The sequence below is a fragment of the Rhamphochromis sp. 'chilingali' genome, assembly GCF_963969265.1.
Source record: "Rhamphochromis sp. 'chilingali' genome assembly, chromosome: 3".
Lineage (NCBI taxonomy): Eukaryota > Metazoa > Chordata > Actinopteri > Cichliformes > Cichlidae > Rhamphochromis > Rhamphochromis sp. 'chilingali'.
Window position 1 is genome coordinate 26,445,432 of NC_137931.1, and position 23,111 is coordinate 26,468,542.

Below are 23,111 nucleotides of genomic sequence, written 5' to 3' on the forward strand. Positions count from 1 at the left end.
CAACAATGAAAATTACACACAGGCTAATTAGCAGCTCCTTGACACAGGCAGGAAGCTCGGTGTGTATGGATGAACGCACACTCATCACTAACTGCAGCATAGTTTAGAGACAACAAGGATTTACAGACACTCAGCAACACCTGCTGACAGCGAGGAGGTCCAAACACCTAAAATCAAATTCATCCTGAGCCAGAAAACGAGCTGATTTTATTTAACTTTGATTAAATGTGTCACCAAGTCACATCACTCATAGATTCATTCATTTTAATACATCTCTGTGTGGTTTACTTAAAATGTACACTAGGATGTGCACATGTTTGAGTGTCCCCCGTGTGCCCTCTGAAATCTACACATATGCATATCGGTGTGTTCGTGTTTCAGGAGGAGTTTAAGGAAGTCTGAAAAACAGCTTCATGTCATCAGACGTGTGAAGTGTACTTTCAGCATCTTTATGAAACACAACTGTTATATCTGTTCTAGTTATAACCAAATGAGCTAACGAGGTCTTCCTCCAGTTTATCTGCAGTGTTAGAGCACCCTCCAGTGGCTACTGACAGCTCAAAAGGTTTTGAATGAATTCTGATAAAACTTTGGAGATTGGGGTGGTGTTAACAATCCATTAAAATTTGGTTTACATCCACTGAGGTCTTCAAGGTCAGCTTAGTGAGTTATTGTTTGAGAATTGACAAAAAAGCCTCATAACTCAGAACCTGTGATTCTTACAAGTGTGGTGTGAAATGTCACCATATAGAAAGTCCCATAGAAAGATTTACAATATCATGCAACATTTGACCTCTGACCTCTTTTTCAAGGTCAATGATTGAGCTGAAGGTCAAAGTAATAATCATCCTAATAATAATAATAATAATCCTATATACAACTATTTAAAACAGTTTTTGCAGTTCTTACTGCAGGCTTGTAACAACATTAAAGTATATAGGGAATCATATATGCAGATTCTAAATATCATGTCATTTTTTACCTCTGCCCTCACTTTTGTTCTTTTGACATTTGTTCTGATCTTATTCAGCTTTACAGATGAAAACCACACAGCGATATTAAAAGTAATGTATTTATTAGAAATTATAACCACCTTGATAGTCCTTTTCATAATCAAAGTCTTCCTCTTCATGGAAACATATAATCCAACCTTGTCATTTATGTTTCCACATCCATTATTCATAATATCCAGTCATCACATTTCCAGTAAAGAGCAGACTCCTGATCGTTTGTATTGTTCTAAGTCGCTGAGTTCTCTTATTATCAGAACTTTCACTTCTTTAGGAGTCTTATCATTACTTTGCAGTTCCTCGGTCATGGTGCTTATATCTTGTTTTGTTTTTCAGGCTACGTGCCTGTTTTGCAATTTCAGCAGTTTTTTTCATTAAATGTTCATTGGAAATACACACCAGTCCTCTTTAGCTTCTTCAAAATGGGCTTTGTTTTACTATCTATACAGAGCATGTGACATGTTGTGATATGATGTCTCTGAATACTCACATTCTTCATTTGGAGAAATTTATCACTTGCTGTTCAAGTGTTTGCAGCTCCTCTGCTGGGGCATCTTCACCGTCTCTACCTCTGCCAGCTGTTGATCTGGTGTAGGTTCAGTGTTACATCTCTAGTCCACTTATGATTAAATACTCATTCTTGTGTATTGTTCAAGGCCCTCGATCCGCTGTTCCAAGCCGTCTATTTTCTTGTCCTTCTCCTTTATCAGGTTTTTTTAGTTGTTTAATCTCATTTATTAGGACATGTAGCATACCTTGCTGTTTAGCCACTTTGCTCAGTTCGTCCAAAATGAAATTTGGCGATTTCATGATCTCCTCCGACTCCTCTTCAACTCATGAGTTTGCGTTTTTGGTGGCATTTTCAGATCAGTGAGATTGCTATTACCTTCATTAGCGCTGCAATAAAATATCAGTGCATGGGCTCAGGAACACTTCCAGAAACAGCGTCTGTGAGTTGTTTTAAGAAACAACTAAAAACTCATCATCTTAGACTTGCTTTTGTTAAGTCTTTTTTTTAGTGCTCCGTTTTTTAAATTTTATTGTGAAGCACTTCGTTATCCTTGTCTTGAAAGGTGCCATATAAATAAAATGTTGCTTACTCCTGAGCTACGACCGCCATCCATGTGGAAGTAAGCTGGAGGCTACGCACCCAATCAGACATCAGGCTGAAGCCTGGCTGCTCACTAAACTTGTGAATGTCTGAGTATTTTCTAAATTCTTCTTCTGTGCATCTCAAACAGGTGAAGATTCTTATCAAATGCCACACAGACTCACAGAGGCCCCAAACAAGACTCTGAATCCAGGATAAAGCAGTTCAGTGAATGTTGTGCTGAAAGTGTGGAGGTGGATCAGAGTTTCAGAGGAGACTCTGTAGAAGGACAGAGTGCCAGAAGGACAGTCCACATACACTGCTACTCTGTTAGAGACAGAGGAGGAGGAGGAGGAGGAGGAGATGGATGTTTGTCTGTTGTTGTGCCTGACAGAATGAGGACCATCATCTGTACAATACAAACTCCAGGACTGATCATTCCATCCAAACAAACAATGTTTAGCATTTTCTTTCCTTCTGATTCTTCTGTAACTCACTGATATATAAACGTTTCCTCTCCACTCGACCTCCCAGTAACAGCGACCAGTCAGACCATCTCTACACAATAGTTGAGGATGGAAGTCAAATCTGTCTGGATGATCAGGATATGACTGATCCTCCTCCACACGTGTCACCTTCCTGTTGTTGTCAGACAGTTTCAGTTTTGTGTTCACTGTGTTTGTGTCGAATGTGAGTTGACAGGAATCTGATGGAGAGAACAAACACAGTCCAGCTGCAGTTATTGATCCATCATCCGTTCATTGATTGACACTTTGATAATGACTCTTGACATCAGAGATGTGAATGAGTGATGTGACAGTTTGAAGATGGTTGAATGTTTTCATGAATCACATTAAAAACACACTTACACTTCCTCAGACCTGGTCTCAACCATCGGCCTCCAGCAGGCTCCACCCTGAAAGGAGGAGGGGGGTCAGACCAGCACTGTCTCTTTCAATATGCACACATGGACATTACATCGCTCTCATACACATACTGTTAGACACTGATAAAGTCTGTATGACAGAAAGTGAAAGCTTACATTGAAAGCTCAGGACACTGGATGAGAGACCCTGAGTTAGATCAGTCTCTGGAAAGATAATTAAAGCCTCATTATACTGACTAATACCAAATTTAAAAAGTTCCTGATCAAAACCTCCAAAAGTTTATTTTGTTCATCTGGATGTAGCGTTTTCAGTGGGAGAAACGTTTCAACATTTTCAAACCCCAAAACACGCTGCACCAAAAATATGCAAATTATATGTTGCATGGTTGGATGTTAAGAAGAAAAAATTTTTTGATCATGCAATTTATTGAAAACAACACTTCCTGCATATTTCAGAGTGGCCTTTTATTGTGGGCAGTCTAAGGCACACCTGTGCAATATTCATGCTTTCTAATCAGCACCTTGACATGCCACACCTGTGAGGTGTGATGGATTATCTCGGCAAATGAGAAGTTCTCACTAACACAGATTTAGACAGATTTGTGAACAATATTTGATAATAATGGGTCCTTTGTGTATGTAGAAAATGTTTCAGATCTTTAAGTTCAGCTCATGAAAAATGGGAGCAAAAATAAAAGTGTTGCGTTTATATTTTTGTTTAGTGTATGTTGTGTAATAAGATTATCATTTGGTTGCCTTAAGTTTAGTTATGTTTCACGTATGTCTTCCTTATTAGTCTGTCATGTTTCTTGTCTTCTTGTCCATGTTGTCATGTCTGCGTTCCATGCCGTTTCCTGTTTTATTGTGTTTTGCTTCCCCTTGTCTTGTTAGGTCTGATTTGTTCCAGCTGTGTTCCCACCTATTCCCCATCCCCCCATTATCTGATTGCGTACTAGCCTTCTGTCTTCCTTTGTTCAGTGTCAGGCCATCTTTTGTCTTTTGCGCCATATTTCTATGTTCCAGGTATCTTTGTATCCATGCCAAGTTTCATGTTTTTTTTCATGTTTTTGTTTTTTATGTTTATCTTTAGTTTCCTCGGTTTAGGTTATTGTTTATTCTTGTCTTTGTTTGCCTTATATATTACTTTCTTCATTTCTTCATCAGCCACATTAAACGGCTCGCTTTTTGTTAATACTCAAATTTTGGTTCCACGTTCCTCTGTGTCTGCATTTTGGGTCCACTCTTCATAAATTCAAACAGTCTGCTTCGGCTCACTGTGACAAATGAATTATAAATATTATATCGATATTGGTCTACTTAATCATAAAGTAATAGAAAAAAAAATATTGCCATTATAAAAAAAGCTACACAGAGAACTTTCAATCCTTGTTTGTGCAAAACAATCAAATAAAAATCCTAATGTGATATTAAATAAACCACTCTAGCCTCAAGCACAGCAGTGTGTGGTACTAAAAGTAAAAAAACAAAACAAACAAACAAACAAACCAGTGTTCATTTATTTAACGTTCACACAAATGTAAGACTTGTTTTTCTTTTATATGGCTTGGAGCAAAAATTTATATATATAAAAAAAAAAGCTCCTTGATGAGTGAAGAAATTTCTCCTATTTCCTCGAGTGTCTCTTTCTCCATTGCCAGGCACTTTGGCTGCCAAAGGCCACTTCATACCTGAGTATGTCCAGTTGGAGCTGCTTCAGCAGCTTCACCCCTGCCTCTCCTGGATCATTGTAGCTCAGGTCGAGCTCTCTCAGGGTGGAATGGTTGGAGTTCAGCACTGAGATAAGAACAGTACAACCTTCTTCTGTGATCAAGCAGCCTGACAATCTGCAGACAGCACATGTGACAGATACTATAAGAGAACAGTGACGCAGTCAAATAGCGAGAAACAATACCTCCATTTAACAAATATGTGATCGATTGAAGCGCAGAGTTAGCTTTAACAGAGATATTTTGAGCTAAAAGTTTATTTGTTCAATTAATGAAACTATTAAAGTAAGAATTAGGACAAGCCCTACACAAAGTAGAACTGATGCTCATATGAGTGTCATTAGTTTTGTAGGGATTTAAGCACTACTTAAAAAGTTGACCAGATAATTACTCTCAATGAAAAAGCCTGGTGTGAATTACTAGTTGATTCTGAGGAAAATGTGAACATCTGTAATAAATTACATCAAATTAAAAACAACAAATCGACGCTACACAGTCTGTGTGAAAAGAAATCCTGTTATTAGATAAAGTTTTAATAATATAGCAGAATATAGCAGAATAAATCAACAATAGTCCTGGTTAGCCATGGTTAGCCACATAGGTTAGCATTGAATATGATTTAAATGGACTTTATATGAAAAGTTTGAAGAATCCTGACCTGAATATTTCCAGTTTACAGTATGGACTCTCTAGTCCACCACACAGTGTTTTCACTCCCGAGTCCTTCAGGTCATTATTATTCAGGTCCAGCTCTCTCAGACTAGAGGAGTGGGAGCTGAGAACTGAGGATAGAGTGTCACAGATTCTGTCCGAGAGGTTACAACCACTTAGTCTGTTGAGACAACAAGAGGTAAAAAAACCCAAACAAACACACAAACCAAAACAAACAAACAAACAAACAAACAAACAAACAAACAAAAAAACGTTAAAATGTGCAGTCTATACTGATTATTAACTGTGCACATGCTAAATCCTTGCTGGTCTATTCCAAATATCCTTAAGACATTTTATTATTTATACACTTTGTGCATTATTTGTACAAAATAAAATTTATATTTTTTAACATCCGACTAAATCGCAGTGACGTATTTATGGTCATTTTATACTTTATACTTCATTTTTATTACAATAATATTAGCCCTCTGGGGTCCAGGGTATAACTGGCCGTTTTTGACTACTTTTGATTTTACCTCTATATTTCACCTTTAAAAACTGTTTATCTTGCCTTATTTTGTATCATTATTTTCAGCACAACCTCAAATATTTGAAATTTGAGTTATTTTTTCATTTTGGCATACTATATTAGCACAATTGATCTAACTTCAGACAAAAAAATTTATCTGAGTAGAAAAAAGTTATATTTTTTACTGTAAAACCCACAAACATGTTTAACGAATCATTTTCATAACTTGAAATGCAAATAGAAATCGTACATTTCTAAAAATTATGCACAAGTTTTGCAAACAACAAAGTTATAAGGTACTTTTTACCTAAAAATGCAGCCAAGGCCTCAGGCGTTTTTTATATAACCATTTAAATCTATTTACAGAACAATCATGTGTGCTGCATCAGATGAGAAGGCACACAAATTATTTGTGCGAGTCCAAAAAACTAGTTTGTGTTCAGTATAAAACAGAGGAGAACACCACAGGCCTAAACCCTGCAGGTCTGACAGCAGGAGGTGTATCAGTCCTGTTTTCCATGTGGGAACAGCGTTTACACTGGAATCTGCATTTGATGGCTTTTTTGGAGCAAATGTGACATTCAGCAGTATAACTGACACACAATACAAAACAATAACTACACAACACACTAACTCTAGCCTCCAAACACGCTAAACGTCACTAATGTCTCACATATGAAAACTTGCTCTCTCTCTTTCTTTTGCTCGCCCGCTTTCCGTTGCGGGTGTCACTCCTAAAACTTCCCCTTCTCCCTAAACAACCAAGTGCCGCATGGTAAACTCTAACACCAATAGGGAAGGGGTGTTTTTTCCTTTTTTTCACTCACAAGTGGCGAGTGTTTGCTAGCGCTGTCTGTAGAAAACACAGTTTTTACCGTTCTTCCCGCTGTAAACACCACTGTTTTGTTCAGAAAAAACATTGCGTGTATTTTTTTATCATAACCCTGGCTTTACGTGGCCCATTGACACAATTCAAAAACTGGTATATCGTTTGAAGTCCGTACTCTCGACCCAAATTGAAATGGAGACTGAGTCGCAGCATCTTGTAGCTGTGTCGTCTTAAATTGGTCATGTGATTTTGATGCGCCGGTGCGTCCGTCGACTCCAGAGGGTGAATACAATAATAATCAATTGATTGTAATTTAATTGCAATAAATTGTTTTACCTGTATAACAAAGTTAAAGTCTAAAGTTGAGAACTGAAATACAAATTATTTGCATGCACTAAGGCTGGGCGATTGGAGGAATATATCGACTATTGACAATAGGCTCAATCGTTTTTACAAGGGTGATTTATTTATTTATTTGCTAATAATGTTGGCTGAAGCTAACAGAAGCAGTCAACAGAAACAAATAATAGCGCTGTTTTAACGTCACCCTCCTTCAGCTGTGAGCAAATGCACCCTCCTTAGAGTGCTGGAGCGATTTACTCAAATAAGAGAAAGAAAGAACAGCAGTAGCCTATGTTAAAAAAAAAACAAAAGCATTTTATCAAATAAAAAAACCCACTATGGTGGGGAAGGAAACAAAGAGAAACTGGCTTATTTTTTCCACTATAACCGTGTTTACAGGCATTTCCAGTGTTTATCTGTTTTACACACTCGACCAAACAACTCTTCACTGAGGTAACAGTCTATTTCTATCTGTGCCTTTTCCTCCAGTGTGCAATTTGGCAATTACTTTGTCCATGTTTGGACTTCATCTGTGTTCTAAACGCGCAAATCAATATGTGCATCATTACATTGCTCCGCCCATCAAAAAGTCTGTGCATACGTGAATATATCACCTGCATCGGTTGGAAGTTTTTTTACATATCGCCCAACCTAAGCATGTTCTTTGGAAATAGTGGTTCAAAGTAATGCAGTCCACTTTCAATCCTCCTTGTCCATATCATTAAAAGCAGCCAAATATAGTAATAAAACATTAGCAGCTTAGTCATTTGTAAAGTAGTAAACCAGTACAAAAAACAACAAAAAACAACAACAAAACAAACCCCTCCCAAAACACTTGGCATGGCTTGTTATCCAGAGGTGGTGGGGAACATATGAATCCTCAAAACATACCCTCTGCTTATTCGGTTCGCATTTATATTCATAAGCATATGGACAAATAGGCTGCGTGAGACTACGAAGCTACAGATTCACAAACCCTTCACTTATTTCTTGTTCACGTTCAAGTAGAATTCCTATAATGAGCTAAATGAAAAAGGCTACTTTATGTGTGACTGTAAGAAAAACTTTCAAAATCATCTTCCTCTATCAGACACTGTGGCTGCAAACAGCCTCTGCACACCTGAGTGTGTCCAGTCGGAGCTGCTTCAGCATCTTCACCCCTGCCTCTCCTGGATTATTGTAGCTCAGGTCGAGCTCTCTCAGGTGGTAATGGTTGGAGTTCAGTGCTGATGTCAGAGCACTACAACCTTCTTCTGTGACTGAGCAACTTGACAATCTGCAGACAGCATACATGACAGAAACTATTAAACAATTAGAAAAAATTGAACTGGTGCTCACGTGGTAAATGGTAAATGTACTGGTTCTTAGATAGCGCTTGTCTACTCTACCTGAACTCTCAAAGTGCTTCATGAGTGTCATTTCTTTAATTAAAGAGAAAAAAAAGATCCTAAACAGACCACATGAAAAGAAAGTAGTGAGAAAGTCCTGATAATTTAATATGTAATATCTAGGATCTCAACTAGAACAATTTTACACATATCATGAAAGATTTGAAGAATCGTAACCTAAGTTTTTCCAGTTTAGAGTGTGGACCCTCAAGTCCCCCAGACAGTACTTTCACTCCGGAGTCTTTCAGGTTGTTGTTACTCAGGTCCAGCTCTCTCAGACAAGAGGAACGGGAGCTGAGTAGTGAGGATAGAGTTTCACAGATTCTGTCTGAGAGGTTACATCCACCAAGTCTGAGGAGACAACAATGGACAAGAAAATAATAATATGTGACTGCACAGCATGAACTTTTGATTATACATGGACTATATAAATCATCAACTTAGCACATGCTAAATCGTTACCAGTTTACCCTAAGAAACCCGATGACATAATGAGCTTATACATTAAGTGCAGCTTCTAATTGGCACATAAATCTTACATCAAACTAGACAGCACACAACTGTGCTAAACAGAATAACAAAAACAGTGTGTTTAAATCATGAAAACTTTATGACTTACAGCGCTATGCTGGAGCATTTAATCACTGGCAGGAGCCTTAGGAAAGCCTTCTCTGAAGCAGAGTATTTCTTCAGGTCAAACACAAACAGATCTTTTTCTGATGATAATAAGATAAAGACCAGAGCTGACCACTGAGCAGGAGACAGTTTATCAGCAGCGAGACTTCCTGATCTCAGGGACTGTTGGATCTCCTCCAATATAGAATGTTCATTTAGTTCATTAAGACAGTGAAACAGGTTGATGCTTTTCTCTGCAGATAGATTTCCACTGAGCCTCTCCTTTATGTGTTGAACTGTTTCCAGATTGGTCTGTGAGCTACATCCTGTCTGTTCTAGCAGCCCATGTAAAAGACTTTGATTGGTCTGAAGTGAAAGACCCAGGAGGAAGCGGAGGAACAAGTCCAGTTTTCCGTTTGAACTCTGTAAAGCCTTATTCACAGCACCCTTGTACAAGCAAGTGTCTGCAGATTCTTCTTCTTGCAAATTCTGGGTGGTTTCCTGTTGCTTTTCCAGTAAATTCACTCCAGAGTTGATGAAAGTCAGATGGACATGAAGAGCAGCCAGAAACTCCTGAACACTCAGATGGATGAAGCAGAACACCTTGTCCTTGTACAGCCCTCTCTCCTCTTTAAAGATCTGTGTGAACACTCCTGAGTACACTGAGGCGGCGCTGATATCGATGCCACACTCTGTCAGGTCTGATTCATAGAAGATCAGGTTGTCTCCTTGCAGCTGCTCAAAAGCCAGTTTTCCCAGAGACTCAACCATCTGTTTGCTCTCTGGACTCCAGGGTGGATCTGTCTCCATTCCTCCATCATACTTGACCTTCTTCACTTTTGCCTGAACCACCAAGAAGTGGATGTACATCTCAGTCAGGGTTGTAGGTAGTGCTGTCCTTGTTTCCTCTTTTCTCTTCTTCCCCACATCCTCCAGAACTGTAGCAGCGATCCAGCAGAAGACTGGGATGTGACACATGATGTGAAGGCTTTGTGATGTCTTGATGTGGGAGATGATCCTGCTGGCTTGCTCCTCATCTCTGAATCTCTTCCTGAAGTACTCCTCCTTCTGTGGGTCAGTGAACCCCCTCACCTCTGTTACCATGTCAATATACCCAGGTGGGATTTGATTGGCTGCTGCAGGTCGTGTGGTTATCCAGAGGTGAGCAGAGGGAAGCAGGTTCCCTCTGATGAGGTTAGTTAGCAGCACATCTACTGAGGTGGACTTAGTGGGGTCTGTCAGGATTTTAGTTTTGTGGAAGTCCAGAGGAAGTCGACACTCATCGAGGCCATCAAAAATTAAGACAACCTGGAAGTCTTCAAAGCTGCAGATTCCTACTTCTTTAGTTTTGGTAAAGAAGTGATGAACAAGTTCCAGCAGGCTAAAGTTTTTCTCTTTCAGCACATTCAGCTCTCTGAAAGTGAATGGAAATATGAACTTGATGTCCTGGTTAGTTTTGCTTTCAGCCCAATCTAGAGTGAACTTCTGTGTTAGGACTGTTTTCCCAATGCCAGCCACTCCCTTTGTCAACACTGTTCTGATTGGTTCATCTCTTCCAGGTGAGGCTTTAAAGATGTCTTCTTGTCTGATTGTTGTTTCTGGTCCATCTGGTTTTCGTCTCCTGGATGTTGTTTCAATCTGTCTGACCTCATGCTCATCATTGACTTCTGCAGTCCCTTCTGTGATGTAGAGCTCTGTGTAGATCTGATTCAGAATGGTTGGATTTCCTGCTTTAGCGATCCCCTCAAACAGACACTGGAACTTCTTCTTCAGTTGAGATTTAAGATTATGTTGACAAACTGGAGCAAATCTGCCTGAAAACAGACAATATGTTACCTGATTAAGTTATATATTAAATATCCCACCATTTAATTCTTCTAAAGAATGAGTGTTTACATATGTGCTGGTGTAATCCTTCAGACATTAGTAAATGTCTTAGTATAACCAGCAGCTTCTATGTTTAGAAAAATCCTCTTACTGCTCAGCAGACGGTCAGCCAGCTCATACTGCTTCATTCCTCTCAGAAACTGCAGTGTGATCTTTATAAATGCCTCTCTGTTGGTACGCCTTTGCTCTTCATCCTCACACTCCAAAATCTCCTTATCCTCCGTCTGGCAGTTTAAGCATTCTGAATAATCTGGATACAGAACTGTCTGGATCTTCTTTAACTCATTCTTCACAAAAGTGATGATTTTCTCCTCCAGGAGCTGGAACAGAAATTTATATGAATGACTCAATAAATCTGAAATCATAGATACAAACATCAGAACCATGTTGAAAACAATTACAATCCAGCTGGAATTAAAATCTGTTTTATTTATACATCATTCCAGGGCTTCGTGTGGTGTCAGTTTGCTGTTTTTAGATCCCCCTTAAAAGCTGAATAAATTAACTTTAGACCTTGGTGATGGAGGAAAATGTCTCAGGGAATGTTAAGATTCCTGCTGAGCACTGCAGGTCTGCATACACCATTTCTTTTGTTTTGCACTCAATGCTGCATTTATGTGGGCATTCACACCCATCAATCTGGGAAGAGTTTTAAAGCAAGTTGAAAACAATTTGAAGGCCATCATCCTAAAGATTATTCACAAGTGGAAAATAATAAGTCAGTTGCTAGTCTTCCAAGGTGTGGATGTCGCGGCAAACCTGGTTAGACTGTACAATTCTCAAAGAAACAGCAAAAAAAACACAAGAGCTAAAGAGTTGAAGTTTATGACAGTACATTTAGAAAAAGGAGAAACAAATATTGCAAGTTTAGAAGGGTTGTCAGGAGAAAGCTCTCCTTTCTGAGAAGAAAACAGCACAGCTTAGGTTTGTAAAGCTGCATCCAAACAAACCACAAGACTCTGAATGGATGACACCAAAGTGGAGACCTTTGGTCATACCACACAATTTTGTGAAAAAACACAGGATCAGCACTAAGGAGCCGAACCCCAACCCTGAAAAACAAACAAATCCCATAATCAAACCTCCACTAAACTTTACATTTGGCACAGTGCAGTCAGACTTTCATTTCCAGTTGCTTCCACTTTATTATAATACAACTTTCTGTAACGATTTAAAAGTATTTTTTAAATAAAACTAACAAGTGGTTTAGAAATATTAGAGCTTGAAATACAATGTAAATACCATACAGTTATATTTTTGCTGCTGCACCATCTGAATTTTGAAGCTATTTTCAAAAATAGTCACGCTTTTTGCTTCTGTGTTTGGTTGTAAGAACATGCATAAAATTTTTAAGAAATGACTGTGAACAGATGTAAAGTACTGTTTGTATATTTACAGACCATAAATATGGAGTCCAGGTGTGCTTGATGCTCCTGGGGAGGCTGATCACTGGGAACCTCTGAGGTATTCTTGTTCTCTCTGTAGAGATGAATAAATAAGAGAGAAAAAAAGACTTCTCAGAAAAACTATTTTACAATCCCACCTTCCTAATTAATGATGGAGCAGTGATGTGAGTGCTGAGCTGTGTGAGAATAGATTATCGTATTATCGCAGTAGTTGGGATTTAGTTGTTGAACCATGGTAAAGCATTATATTCATTATTCATTTAAGTAGGTCATAGGTCAAGTTACTAAACATTCACACATCGAGCACACACATAGAATTGGAAGAATAGGTCAGAGATGTATGTGAGAAGCAGGAGCGACAGAAAGCTGCCGTTAGTGGGATAAGGAGTTGGTAAGCCAAACTCAGGAGAATATAGTGTGCGAAGAAGTGGGCAGCAAGGACACAAGATAGGGAGGCAGGAGACAGAGAGGGATCACAAGGTTGTTGATGTCTGTGTATAAATGTGTGCTGCTGGGACGGCCCCAGCGGATTTTGATATTGGATGCTGAGCTGTGAAAATCCCCATGTACATGTAATAAAATTAATGGATTGTTTATGTTGAGAAAAGACAGGAATGGAATATTACACTGTTTCATGATACCTTATATTGCTGATTTATAAAGAAATACTGTTTGCATAGAATCACGGCCCGCTTTGTCTGATTAGGGAGAACAAAACATGCTGAAAGCCAAGGTCATAACTGAAGCTCACTAAGGCTACGTCCACACTAGCACGGAGATATTCGAAAACGGCGTTTTCATACGAAAATGCTCCGTGTCCACACTAGCGTTTTCAGTCATTTTGACAGAGTTGCCCAAAATGCAGGTGCTCAGACTCAAGGTGTCAACTCAAAGTCACAGCTTTATTGGCTGGCAGGGAAAAAAAAAATACAAACTAAACTAGGAAACACCAACCTAAAACTCACAGTGAGACACAGGGAGATCCACACAGCATGAGGGACAACACGACACTGACTCAGAGAAACACAGGGCTTAAATACACTGGGAAGTAACGAGGGGAATGAGACACAGAAGGAGAGCACAGCTGGGGGAAATAAGAACTGACGAGACAAGGAAGCGTAAACTGAACACATTCACATAAGACACGGACCTTCAACGTAAAACAGGAAGTATGACACAGAGACGCGAACTAGACTAGGGGAGACAGAGCAACTAAGAAACACAGACAACACCAACAACAAAGAGACACAGAGGGCAGCTACTAAATACTCAGAGAACTAAACAGAATACAAGAAAACGAAACTAAGACACTACATTAAAGAATAAGCTGGGACAACAAAGAGAACTAAGAACATAATACAAAAAACTCAGAGGCGCAAGAAACTCAAAACACTGGGTCACTGACCCAGGACCGTGACAAAAATGCCGTCTCAATGTGGACAGGAGGCCAAAACGGAGAGAAAATGATGGACATAGCCTGAGAGGGAGAGAAAGAATGTGAATGTTTAGGTTTTATGACTCGGGTGGGGGTCGAGGCTATAAGAGTGTGTGTAACTGTCAGACACTTCAAGATCTGCAGGACCTCCTCCTCTGCACATCTCCCGTCCAGATGATTGTATTGCTCAAAGAGTTTGTATGGCATAAAGAGAATTGTATTGATTAAAGAGATTGTTGAATGGGCATTAAAACACCGAGTGTTGTTCTTCCTTCAGCCCGAAGATCAAAGAATTGTTTTTTTTAACAGTGTTTGAAAGTTTACTGAAAAAATAAAAATATATACAGATATAGATTACCTTTCCACAGCAGAGTTTTGTCCTTTAAAATTAGCACCAATACTCTTTGACCAGTCACTCTTTAAGGAAACACAGCTGGGTTCAGGTCCAGGTTGGTTCCTGTGAATAATGATGGAGCAGTGATGTGAGTGCTGAGCTGTGACATGGAGAAGAGTCATGGACAGTTAGAGATGGTCATCTCACCTCTGAGCTTTGGTCTGGCTCTGTTCTCATAGCAAAGTGTAAAATGGACACAGTGCACACACAGCGTATCTATTACACACTTTGTCGTGATATTGGGTTGTATCATAAGTGAAGAAAAGTAATGCGAGGCCTCACTTATAAAGTGCTTTACAAACCAAACAACAAAGAACCACTTACTGCCAAAGAGACAGATATGAAAGTGGACAGTATATCCTTGATTTCTAAACATAAAACTGTTGTTGCAGCCAGGTCCAACTGATAATTTCTGATAGGTTTCTATTTGGCAGTATAAAAGGGATTTGTTTTAAAGCACTCATTAGATTCACTAATACTTTGCACAATAGGAAAGTTCAAAGAACTCAGTGAAGATCTAAGGAGAACTACAGATTTACACAAATAAATCCCAACAGTCATATGACCCCGTATAGGGAGGCCGTATATGGGGTGGCTGTAGCTCAGGTGGCAGAGCAGGTCGGCCACTAATCAGAAGGTCGGTGGTTCAATCCCAGGCTGCATCCTGGCTGCATGCCAAATATCCTTGGGCAAGATACTAACCCCTACTGGTGGTGGTCAGAGGGCCCGGTGGCGCCAGTGTCCGGCAGCCTCGCCTCTGTCAGTGCGCCCCAGGGCAGCTGTGGCTACAATGTAGCTTGCCATCGTGTGTGACTGAATGTAGTGTAAAGCTATACAAATGCAGGCCATGTACCATTACTTTGGCGACAATGAAACATCATCAAGTAGTTCATTTAAATCAGACACCAAATTGTTTGCTATCAGAGTTCACGTTACTATCAGCTTACCTCTCTGCAGGGTTGTTCTTTAAAATTGCCACCAATACTCTTTGACCAGTCACTCTTTAAGGACACACAGCTGGGTTCAGCTCCAGATTGGTTCCTGTGAATAATGATGGAGCAGTGATGTGAGTGCTGAGCTTTGACATGGATTAGAGTCCTGGACAGTTAGAGATGGTCATCTCACCTCTGAGCTTTGGTCTGGCTCTCATGTTCCCCACACAGAGTGGTTTTAGAGGGAGGGACTCCCTCCTCTCTGTCCTCACACTGATCCATGCTGCTGAATTCACATCCACAACAGCTCACACACACTTTCTACCTTCACCTGCAGAGGAAACACAAATCATTCGTGTGCACATCAACTGAAATCCTCCTGTCATGAAGCACAGCACACATGATACATTCAGCTTAACTGGAACCTCCAGTCCATTTTCAAACATTTCAGTTGATAACTGAAAGTATGTATCACTCTTTTTTTTTCTTTTGAAGGACATGCTGCAAACCATGCTGAGTGAAAACCTTATATTATGTCATTTTATTTAATAGACTAAATTACAGAAATGAGAACAAATTGTCTCTTTATCTTAACAAAATACCCAAAAATACAATTTAAATTTAATTTAATTTAAACTGGTTCTTTGCCAAGTTGATCTAACCCAAGGGTTAGATGCCTTTTTATGCTTGAATGATTCATACGTCAGTCTACAGTGGCTTAGCAAAAAAACGATAAAAAGAAATTCTTCTGAAGGCTCAGGTATAAGAACTGGACTGAAAATGAGTAAAAAGTAGCTAACGTGTAAAGAAGAGCTTTCAAAAGACCTTTGGAAAGCCTGGAGAGCTATTTCTCAAGAACACTTTAAAAAAGTTGATTCTGTTCATCTGGACGCAGCATTTTCAGTGGGAGAAACATTTAGTCACTCATCCAGGTGACTTCTTCAGACTCAGCTGACTGCAGGTTTCCCCAATCTCATAAACAATACATTTGCATAAGGACTGAAACCAGCCCACTGAATGAACAATCGGCTGTGAGGTCAAACCAACAAACACGAAAACACCAGACATTATAATACAGGCTTATAATTCGATGTTTTTTCGAAATTCTGTACATGAAAAGTGAGCGCGAGAGCCCTCGGTGCACCTGCTCGCTGCTGAAGTCAAAGTAAAACTTTATTGTCATCTCCGCTATAGAAGTACAGTATATAGAGAGACGAGAGGACGAGGCTCCAGTTACAGCAGTGGAAGTAAACAAACAATATATCCTCCTGAGACCCAGGAAAAAAAAGTATTTTGATTTTGATTTTTTTAATATAAATCAAGTATTGGCTTGGTAAAAAACACATTGCAAAAACAATTTTGTTTTTAACAGATTTTATTTAAATTTTACAACATGTGCACTCCAGTGCACAAGGGGAGTTCATTGATCCCGAATGTGAAACTAACAAAATTCAAGAGCTGATTAAAAAAATTAAATGCTGCACTGAAATCTTTGTAAGCAGGATTTTAAAACATATTTACATAAAAACATCACAAAACAGTAGATCATGGGTCAACTTAGAAGTCACTGACATTTCACTGGCTGTAGGCCATTCGTCTAGGAACAACTGATTGCACTGGGTTTTTTTTATTTATTTCACAAAAGTCCATTCATTTATGATATCTAAGAAAGCACTGTGATTTTTTGGATACACAGAGGAACATTTGGCACTTCACACATCTCACATATGTTTTACTGTTGCACCCAAGCATTCTGCACCTGAAAGGCCTTGGGCTGTTAACCATTTCAGGCAAGTGGAGTGCACCATATTTTCTTACACTCTCATCTGGTTGGGGCTTCCTTTTCTTGATTTCTGGAGAGAACTCTTCATCACTGGTATTATTTAGGTCTTGTTCCCATGTTTGTCCCTTGTTTATCAGTTCTTCAGCCAAGAGGAGCTTGAACTCCAGGTACTGTGTATTCTTTTCAGCTTGTTGCATGGCCTCGCTGCCTTGTCGATATTGAAGCCATGAGTTGGTGATGGCCAGATCAATGAAATGAAGTATGGTGCGAACAGTCCACTTCTTGGTCCGGCTAGATATTCTGTAGAAGCTGAGCATGCGATCACATAGGTCAACCCCTCCCATGTTGATATTATATTCTGCAACCACTGCAGGTCTTGGGACTTGGATTTGTCTCTGTTCTTTCTTTGACCATCTGGAACAGGTATCCTGGGGCTCAATTCCATGAGCAGTTGATGCCATGACAACAGGCTTGTTGTCCATCCACTTGGTGACTGCTATTTCATGAGGTCTCCGTACAATCATTTCTGACGAACCTCTTGGTTTTGAGCTCAGGATGTTGTCAGCAGTGAAGTGGCACTCTTTTGGGATTCGATTCTTTTGAATTGTTCCTGTACCTAGAAGGCCCCTTTCTTTAAGAGCATCCAGAAGACTGATGGTGGTAAAATACCGGTCAAAGTAGACTAGTGATCCTCTAGGAAGTGTCTCTGTTAAACGCAAGACTGCATTTCCACTTATTCCCATCTGTTGGACTTGAGTGAAGGTGTTCTTTCCCATGTAGGTTTCAAAATCAAGCACTAAACCACCTGGACTTGCAAGAACAAACACTTTTAATCCTGTTGGATTTGGCTTTCCAGGTACAAACTGACGAACTGGACATTGGCCAGTGAATGGAACGATCTGTTCATCAATACAGACCTTTGTTGGCCTGGGCAGATTGAGGCAACCTTGGAGGACCCTCTTTAGAACTGGTCTGACTTTCCACAGGGGATCCTTTTTCTTTTCGCTTTCTGGCACACTGAGATCGTCAACCATTTTCAGCGAGGACCTGATCTTGTAGAAACGATCACGTGTCATGGAATCAGCTATAATTGCGACTCTTGTTTTGGCAGCCCAGTACATTCTAATTCTCGGATATCCAAGGCATGCCATGTACACAGAGATTCCTAAAAAGGTATTGATCTCCTCTGGTGTTGTGTTTAAACTACACCCTGAATCCCGTACCATACGCTGGTTGGTGAAGAAGGACAAGTCCTGAATTTGTTTTTTATCAATGTACTGCTGGAAATACTGCTGTGGGCTCCAATCATTACGTGTCATTAGTGTGCCATCATCTCGAATTCTGCATTCTTCCAACACAGGCATGAACCTAAGATAAAGAAAAATTACTTAGCAAAACAAAAGTCAGAAAAATTATTTATACTCAAATATCCGATATAGTTCACTTAAAACACTTTTACACTATCTTTACAAGTTAAATTAATTTACTGTAAAACATTTCTGTATGTTACTGGTACTTTTGTACTCAAAATCAAAAATTCCAGATTCTCCTACATGTTGGTTTTGGACCAGATAGGACGACGGCAGATTTCAGCTGGCCCTGTGTCTTTCTCCATTACATCTGGCCCTGCATCTTGGTCATCTTCGTCTGGTCCCTCATCTGGGTTCTCACCCTCTCCTGTCTGGCTCACATGACTCTCATCTTCTGAAAGATCTATGTCTGAATCTCCCTCAATGATTCTGTTAAGAATTCTCTCTGCCTCTGTCAAAGAGCTGTCTACTAGAAAAATGTGAAATAAAAATAAGTACAAAGTCCTGACGTGCACTGGAGTACACATTAATAAATTAGTCATTTGCTCTGTGAAATTAAATAAGCTTAGTTCTGAAAACTTCCTCAAATTACTTACTAGATGTTTATTTTTGAAAATTTATCAAAATATGAGTTGCAAAAACACTTTAAATGTAAATATCATGCTTACCTTTCCTTCTTCCATAAAATGTGCTTGTAGGGATGCCAGCCATTTTGAAAAGGAGGGAAAAGGATAGTTGGCAAGGCCACACCCCACACATGTGACATCATTTTAAAGGTACACTTGTCCTCTCTAAGAAACAACAGGACTTAGCAGAGTGGCATGTAGAGTATGAGAGATACAAGCAAAAACTAAATGTGTACTACAGTGCACAAAAATGAACTGCTGGGTCTCAGGAGGATATATAAGAAGAGTAAGAAAATAAATATACACTTTAGGACTAGGGGTAAAGGGATCAATCACAATGTAAAATTTACAGTTTGATGATTTAAAGTCTCACACACAAGCCGTCGAAAGGACTGGAGGGGGCCCTGCTGCTTCCAAATAGAGTCCATTTCATTTATAATGTTGTAAATCCAAGTCCATTATGTATTCATGATTTGAATGAGGGATGGGTGTTCATACTGGAGTGCAAAATTAAAACCAATGGAAGATGGACAAGAAAAGTTCAAAGCCACCAGGTCCTCAGTTTAGAAAAAAAGAGAAAAGAAAAGGAGGAGAAACGAGCAAAAGATTACCCATATGGAAAAGATATATATAAATCTTATAAAGTTTGTATCTGTCTTGTGTGAAACTTGTATGAAAAGCATATAAGTGTGAAAACAGATATAAGATCCCTTGAAAAATTATATAATGAAACTTGTATGTTTTGGATACTTACTAAAACAATGTATGAAAGTAATGCGAAAGTGGCCACTTTCATGAGTAAATCATGTAAGCCTTATATGATTTACTCATGAAAGTGGCCACTTTCATGAGTAATCACATATAAGTTTTTACTATTTCTTTTCTGTATGGGTAGGGCTGCTTGATTATGGCAAAAATGATAATCACGATTATTTTCACTGAAATTGAGATCTTGATTATTTGACGATATTTATTTAACCCTTTAAGACCTACCATAGAACCAAGTCCGCCAGAGCTTATATTATTTTTTTACATGTTGTAGTGCCATTTGTGGGAGCATTTCAAGTTGCTATACATCAATACAACTGTTATAGCCCATATTTTAATAATATGTATGCATTAAGTCCATAGTAACTACATTAATGTTATGTTTTTATGTTAATGTACAATCCTTAATATGTTTTGTGTGTGTGTGTGTGTGTGTGTGTGGGGGGGGGGGGCAGAGGGAGTGTTCGCCCAGGGCGCCAAACAGGCTAGGACCGCCACCACCTACTACATTTGTCAGTGACTGCAGGGAGGAGGGACTTGCCACTCTTCAGTTTCTACAGGACTTGAACGCATGATAAGGCAGGCTGGGACTTGCTGGGAGTCCCCTCCCTCCTTTTCAAATAAACTTTACTGAGACCCACAAAATGCGAAACATGCCCCATACAGATAAAAAACTACAGACACAGCACAGACATTTCTCCTGTTTGCTCACAGACAGACGCGGATACGTCGTTATGTTAAGGAGCGGCTGCAGGGATTTATTAATCAAATCTGTCTGCGTCAGCCTTGGCTTGTCCTTGTACTTCCTGTTCAGATCATAAGGATAAAATAAATAAAGAGACGTTAAGTCTTGTAAATCGTTATCATAACTAACGATTTACAAACGCAGAAAAGGTTTTAAGCTTCCGAAGTTTTAATAAAAGCAGTCCGAGGTTCTCCAGCGGCCAGCCAGCTTCTTCCCGTCTTCCCAGTTGCAGCTTTCAGTCCGTTAACGCCAACTGCGCAAACTGACGTGAGCTATCGAGGAAATCACGAAAGACTGATCCCTTACCTCCTACAGGAGACACAGGAGACACTGTTCAATGAGCTCCATCGAAATGAAAAGAACCAATCAAAGAGGCGTTTGGGGGCAAACCCCGAACCATTCACTCGATCAAAGCCGCGCGCCCTGTCCAGTACGGTAGCGCGCGCGTTGTCCGATGCAACCAACCGAGTGAGTGTGCTACGACGTCTCCCTTTAGATTTCACAATTAATTTTACAGACTGTAGCCTTTAAACTTTCACCTGTAGCATTCATATTTTTTTAAATCATCCAAACGTTTAAAGAAATACAGAGAAGATTGATATGTGTGCAATAGCTAGATAAAAATATATATTAACAAGATAATATGCAATGCAGAATTTGTTTTCTTCCAATCGGTACCAAAAAAAGAAAAAAAAAAAAAAACCAGTACAGAATATGTTTATTTTTATATTTAACAGCATTCTCAATACCATTAATCATAAACAGAGTTCTTATCACATTTCATAAAATTTACAATGAGCTGCCATGGTATAATGAATTAATAATGTTAATAACCAACCATAAACAGCTGGTATAACAGAGCTCACGTCCACAGTTTAGCTAACAGGTTTTGTAGAATTCTTATTGTATTAGCTTGTTATTTACTTTTGAACTTAGAATATCACCTGCTTTCATTTAAAGTAACCCAGCATTACAGATATATTAGGGCATTTTTTAACCACTAGATGAAAGCAGAGACAGGGAGCAGGTCGTTTAATCCTAAAACAACTACAACACTACACCTGTTTTAACATAACAGTCGAGTCAGTCATTGCTTCTCAAGCTATGTGAGGTGCACACATCATGCACACATTCATATCAGGTGGATCTGACTCACTTTGACAACAGAAGCTTCACATTAGATTAAACCTATATAGATTTCTTCTTACAGAGGTGGATGGTGGCTATTGACAGACAATAGTGACATACTTAAGTGCAATCTGATTTCTTTTGCTTGTAAACAATTTTAAATGGTAAATGGCCTGTATTTATATAGCGCTTTACTAGTTCCTAAGGACCCCAAAACGCTTTACACATCCAGTCATTCACACACACGTGATGGCAAGCTACATTGTAGCCACAGCCACCCTGGGGCGCACTGACAGAGGCGAGGCTGCCGGACACTGGCCCCACCGGGCCCTCTGACCACCACCAGCAGGCAACGGGTGAAGTGTCTTGCCCAAGGACACGACCGAGACTGCCCGAGCTGGGGTTCGAACCGGCAACCTTCCGGTTCACAAGGCGAACTCCCAACTCTTGAGCCACGATCGCCCCTTTTTATACTATTTTTACAGTGTTAGTAAAATAGCAGACAACTTTTTACACAAGTGACCAATGTTCCCTCTAATTTTTCATGTGTCTGAGCGAACACACAAACTCCCTGAGCGATCCCTTGGACCACTGTGAGCGACATCAGACGTGTGCACTGTGGTCACACCAGCATCAAATCCATCCAAGTTACATGGTTTATTAAAATAATCAAATTACATTAATTTTATATACTGTTTTGTTTGTTTGTTAATTAGTCTGTTTGTTTGCTTGTTTTAATCAATTTTAAATCATGCTTTTTTATTTGTTTTTGTTTCTAATGTCTCTGTAAAGCACTTTGAATCACCTTGTTGTTGAATTGTGCTATACAAATAAACTTGCCTTGCCTTGCCTTGCCTACAGCATTTACATTTATGTTAGACTATTTTTAATTAACTGTTTTAGCCCACTTACAATGAAAATTTAAAAAATCTTGTTCATGACCTGTGTAGTATGTTAACACTATTGGAAGTAAGAATAACTTGAACTCCAATTTTGAAAACACAACTTTTTTATTTATTTATTTTTATAAAGCTCTGACTTGTATTATGAGTATGAGTCTGTGGTCTGGGAGAGAGTCCTGTAACTCTGTCTGCAAAATACAGTATATAATGACCAATGTTGGGCAATTAATTATATAGTTACTTCTTCAAAAAAGTTTTGCAAACAAAGTTTTTGCAGCTGTTTACCTAAAAATGCAGCCAAGGCGTTTTTTTAAAATAAACATTTCAAACTATTTACAGAACAATCAGCTGTTCTGCATCACATTTGATGCCACACAAATTATTTGTGCCACTCCAAAAATAATTTCTGTCCACTATGAGATAAAGGAGAAAAACAGCCTGATACCTGCAGGCCTATGTTCTGTCTGATATTAGGCTGCTGTTGTGTTGCTTTGAACGTGTATTTTTTGGGGTTAAAAAATGTGGTTTATTTGTTTAATAAATAATTTTGACCAGTAAACTTTCCCTGTTTAAACATGCACCATGGTTTGGTCTTTCTTTGCTTGTGACTTCTTGATGTTGGTAAATACAATAATTGAAAAATACCACGTCACATATAACAAACATATAATAATGCACATTATAGAGTATGCTTCTGCTGTGAGGTCCTGCCTCCATGTACTTGT

The 23,111-nt window shown here is 39.2% G+C and overlaps 2 protein-coding genes across 3 annotated transcripts; both read right to left on the reverse strand.

The window, feature by feature from the left end:
• Window positions 1–288: 288 nt before the first annotated feature.
• On the reverse strand, window positions 289–22,688 carry LOC308393296 (protein NLRC3-like). 2 transcript variants are annotated; one of them, XR_013970953.1, is made up of 14 exons: window positions 20,663–22,688; window positions 15,318–15,455; window positions 15,140–15,233; window positions 14,157–14,255; window positions 12,358–12,436; window positions 11,049–11,277; window positions 9,075–10,884; window positions 8,633–8,806; window positions 8,188–8,343; window positions 5,372–5,545; window positions 4,675–4,830; window positions 3,143–3,190; window positions 2,970–3,016; window positions 2,726–2,806 (listed from the first exon to the last, which is right to left on the reverse strand). XR_013970953.1 is itself a non-coding variant. In XM_080876958.1 (13 exons), the coding sequence occupies exons 5-13, from the start codon at window positions 12,358–12,360 to the stop codon at window positions 2,265–2,267; spliced, it is 3,291 nt and encodes a 1,096-aa protein (XP_080733084.1). In that variant the 5' UTR covers window positions 12,361–12,436; window positions 14,157–14,255; window positions 15,140–15,233; window positions 15,318–15,455; window positions 20,663–22,687; the 3' UTR covers window positions 289–2,264. The 2 variants fall into 2 exon arrangements, 1 of the variants encoding a protein (XP_080733084.1); XM_080876958.1 differs by lacking the exon at window positions 3,143–3,190 and having other exon boundaries at window positions 289–2,806; window positions 20,663–22,687.
• LOC308393306 (piggyBac transposable element-derived protein 3-like) lies at window positions 16,539–19,641 on the reverse strand. The gene is made up of 2 exons (XM_080876976.1): window positions 18,886–19,641; window positions 16,539–18,275 (listed from the first exon to the last, which is right to left on the reverse strand). Exons 1-2 carry the CDS (start codon window positions 18,984–18,986, stop codon window positions 16,775–16,777), a joined length of 1,602 nt encoding a protein of 533 aa, XP_080733102.1. The 5' UTR covers window positions 18,987–19,641; the 3' UTR covers window positions 16,539–16,774.
• Window positions 22,689–23,111: the final 423 nt, after the last annotated feature.

Bases quoted from the DNA above. Each gene is read 5' to 3' on its own strand.
- LOC308393296 (XM_080876958.1), bottom strand. The intron at 5,546-8,187 runs GTGTGCAGAGGC...TTGTCTCAACAG, and splicing joins CTCCGACTGGACACACTCAG to ACTAAGTGGTTGTAACCTCT. The intron at 4,831-5,371 runs GTCAGGATTCTT...TGCTGTCTGCAG, and splicing joins TGTAAACTGGAAATATTCAG to ATTGTCAGGCTGCTTGATCA.
- LOC308393306 (XM_080876976.1), bottom strand. From the start codon at position 18,986: ATGATGTCACATGTGTGGGGTGTGGCCTTGCCAACTATCCTTTTCCCT. The intron at 18,276-18,885 runs GTAAGCATGATA...TCTTTATCTTAG, and splicing joins ATTTTATGGAAGAAGGAAAG to GTTCATGCCTGTGTTGGAAG.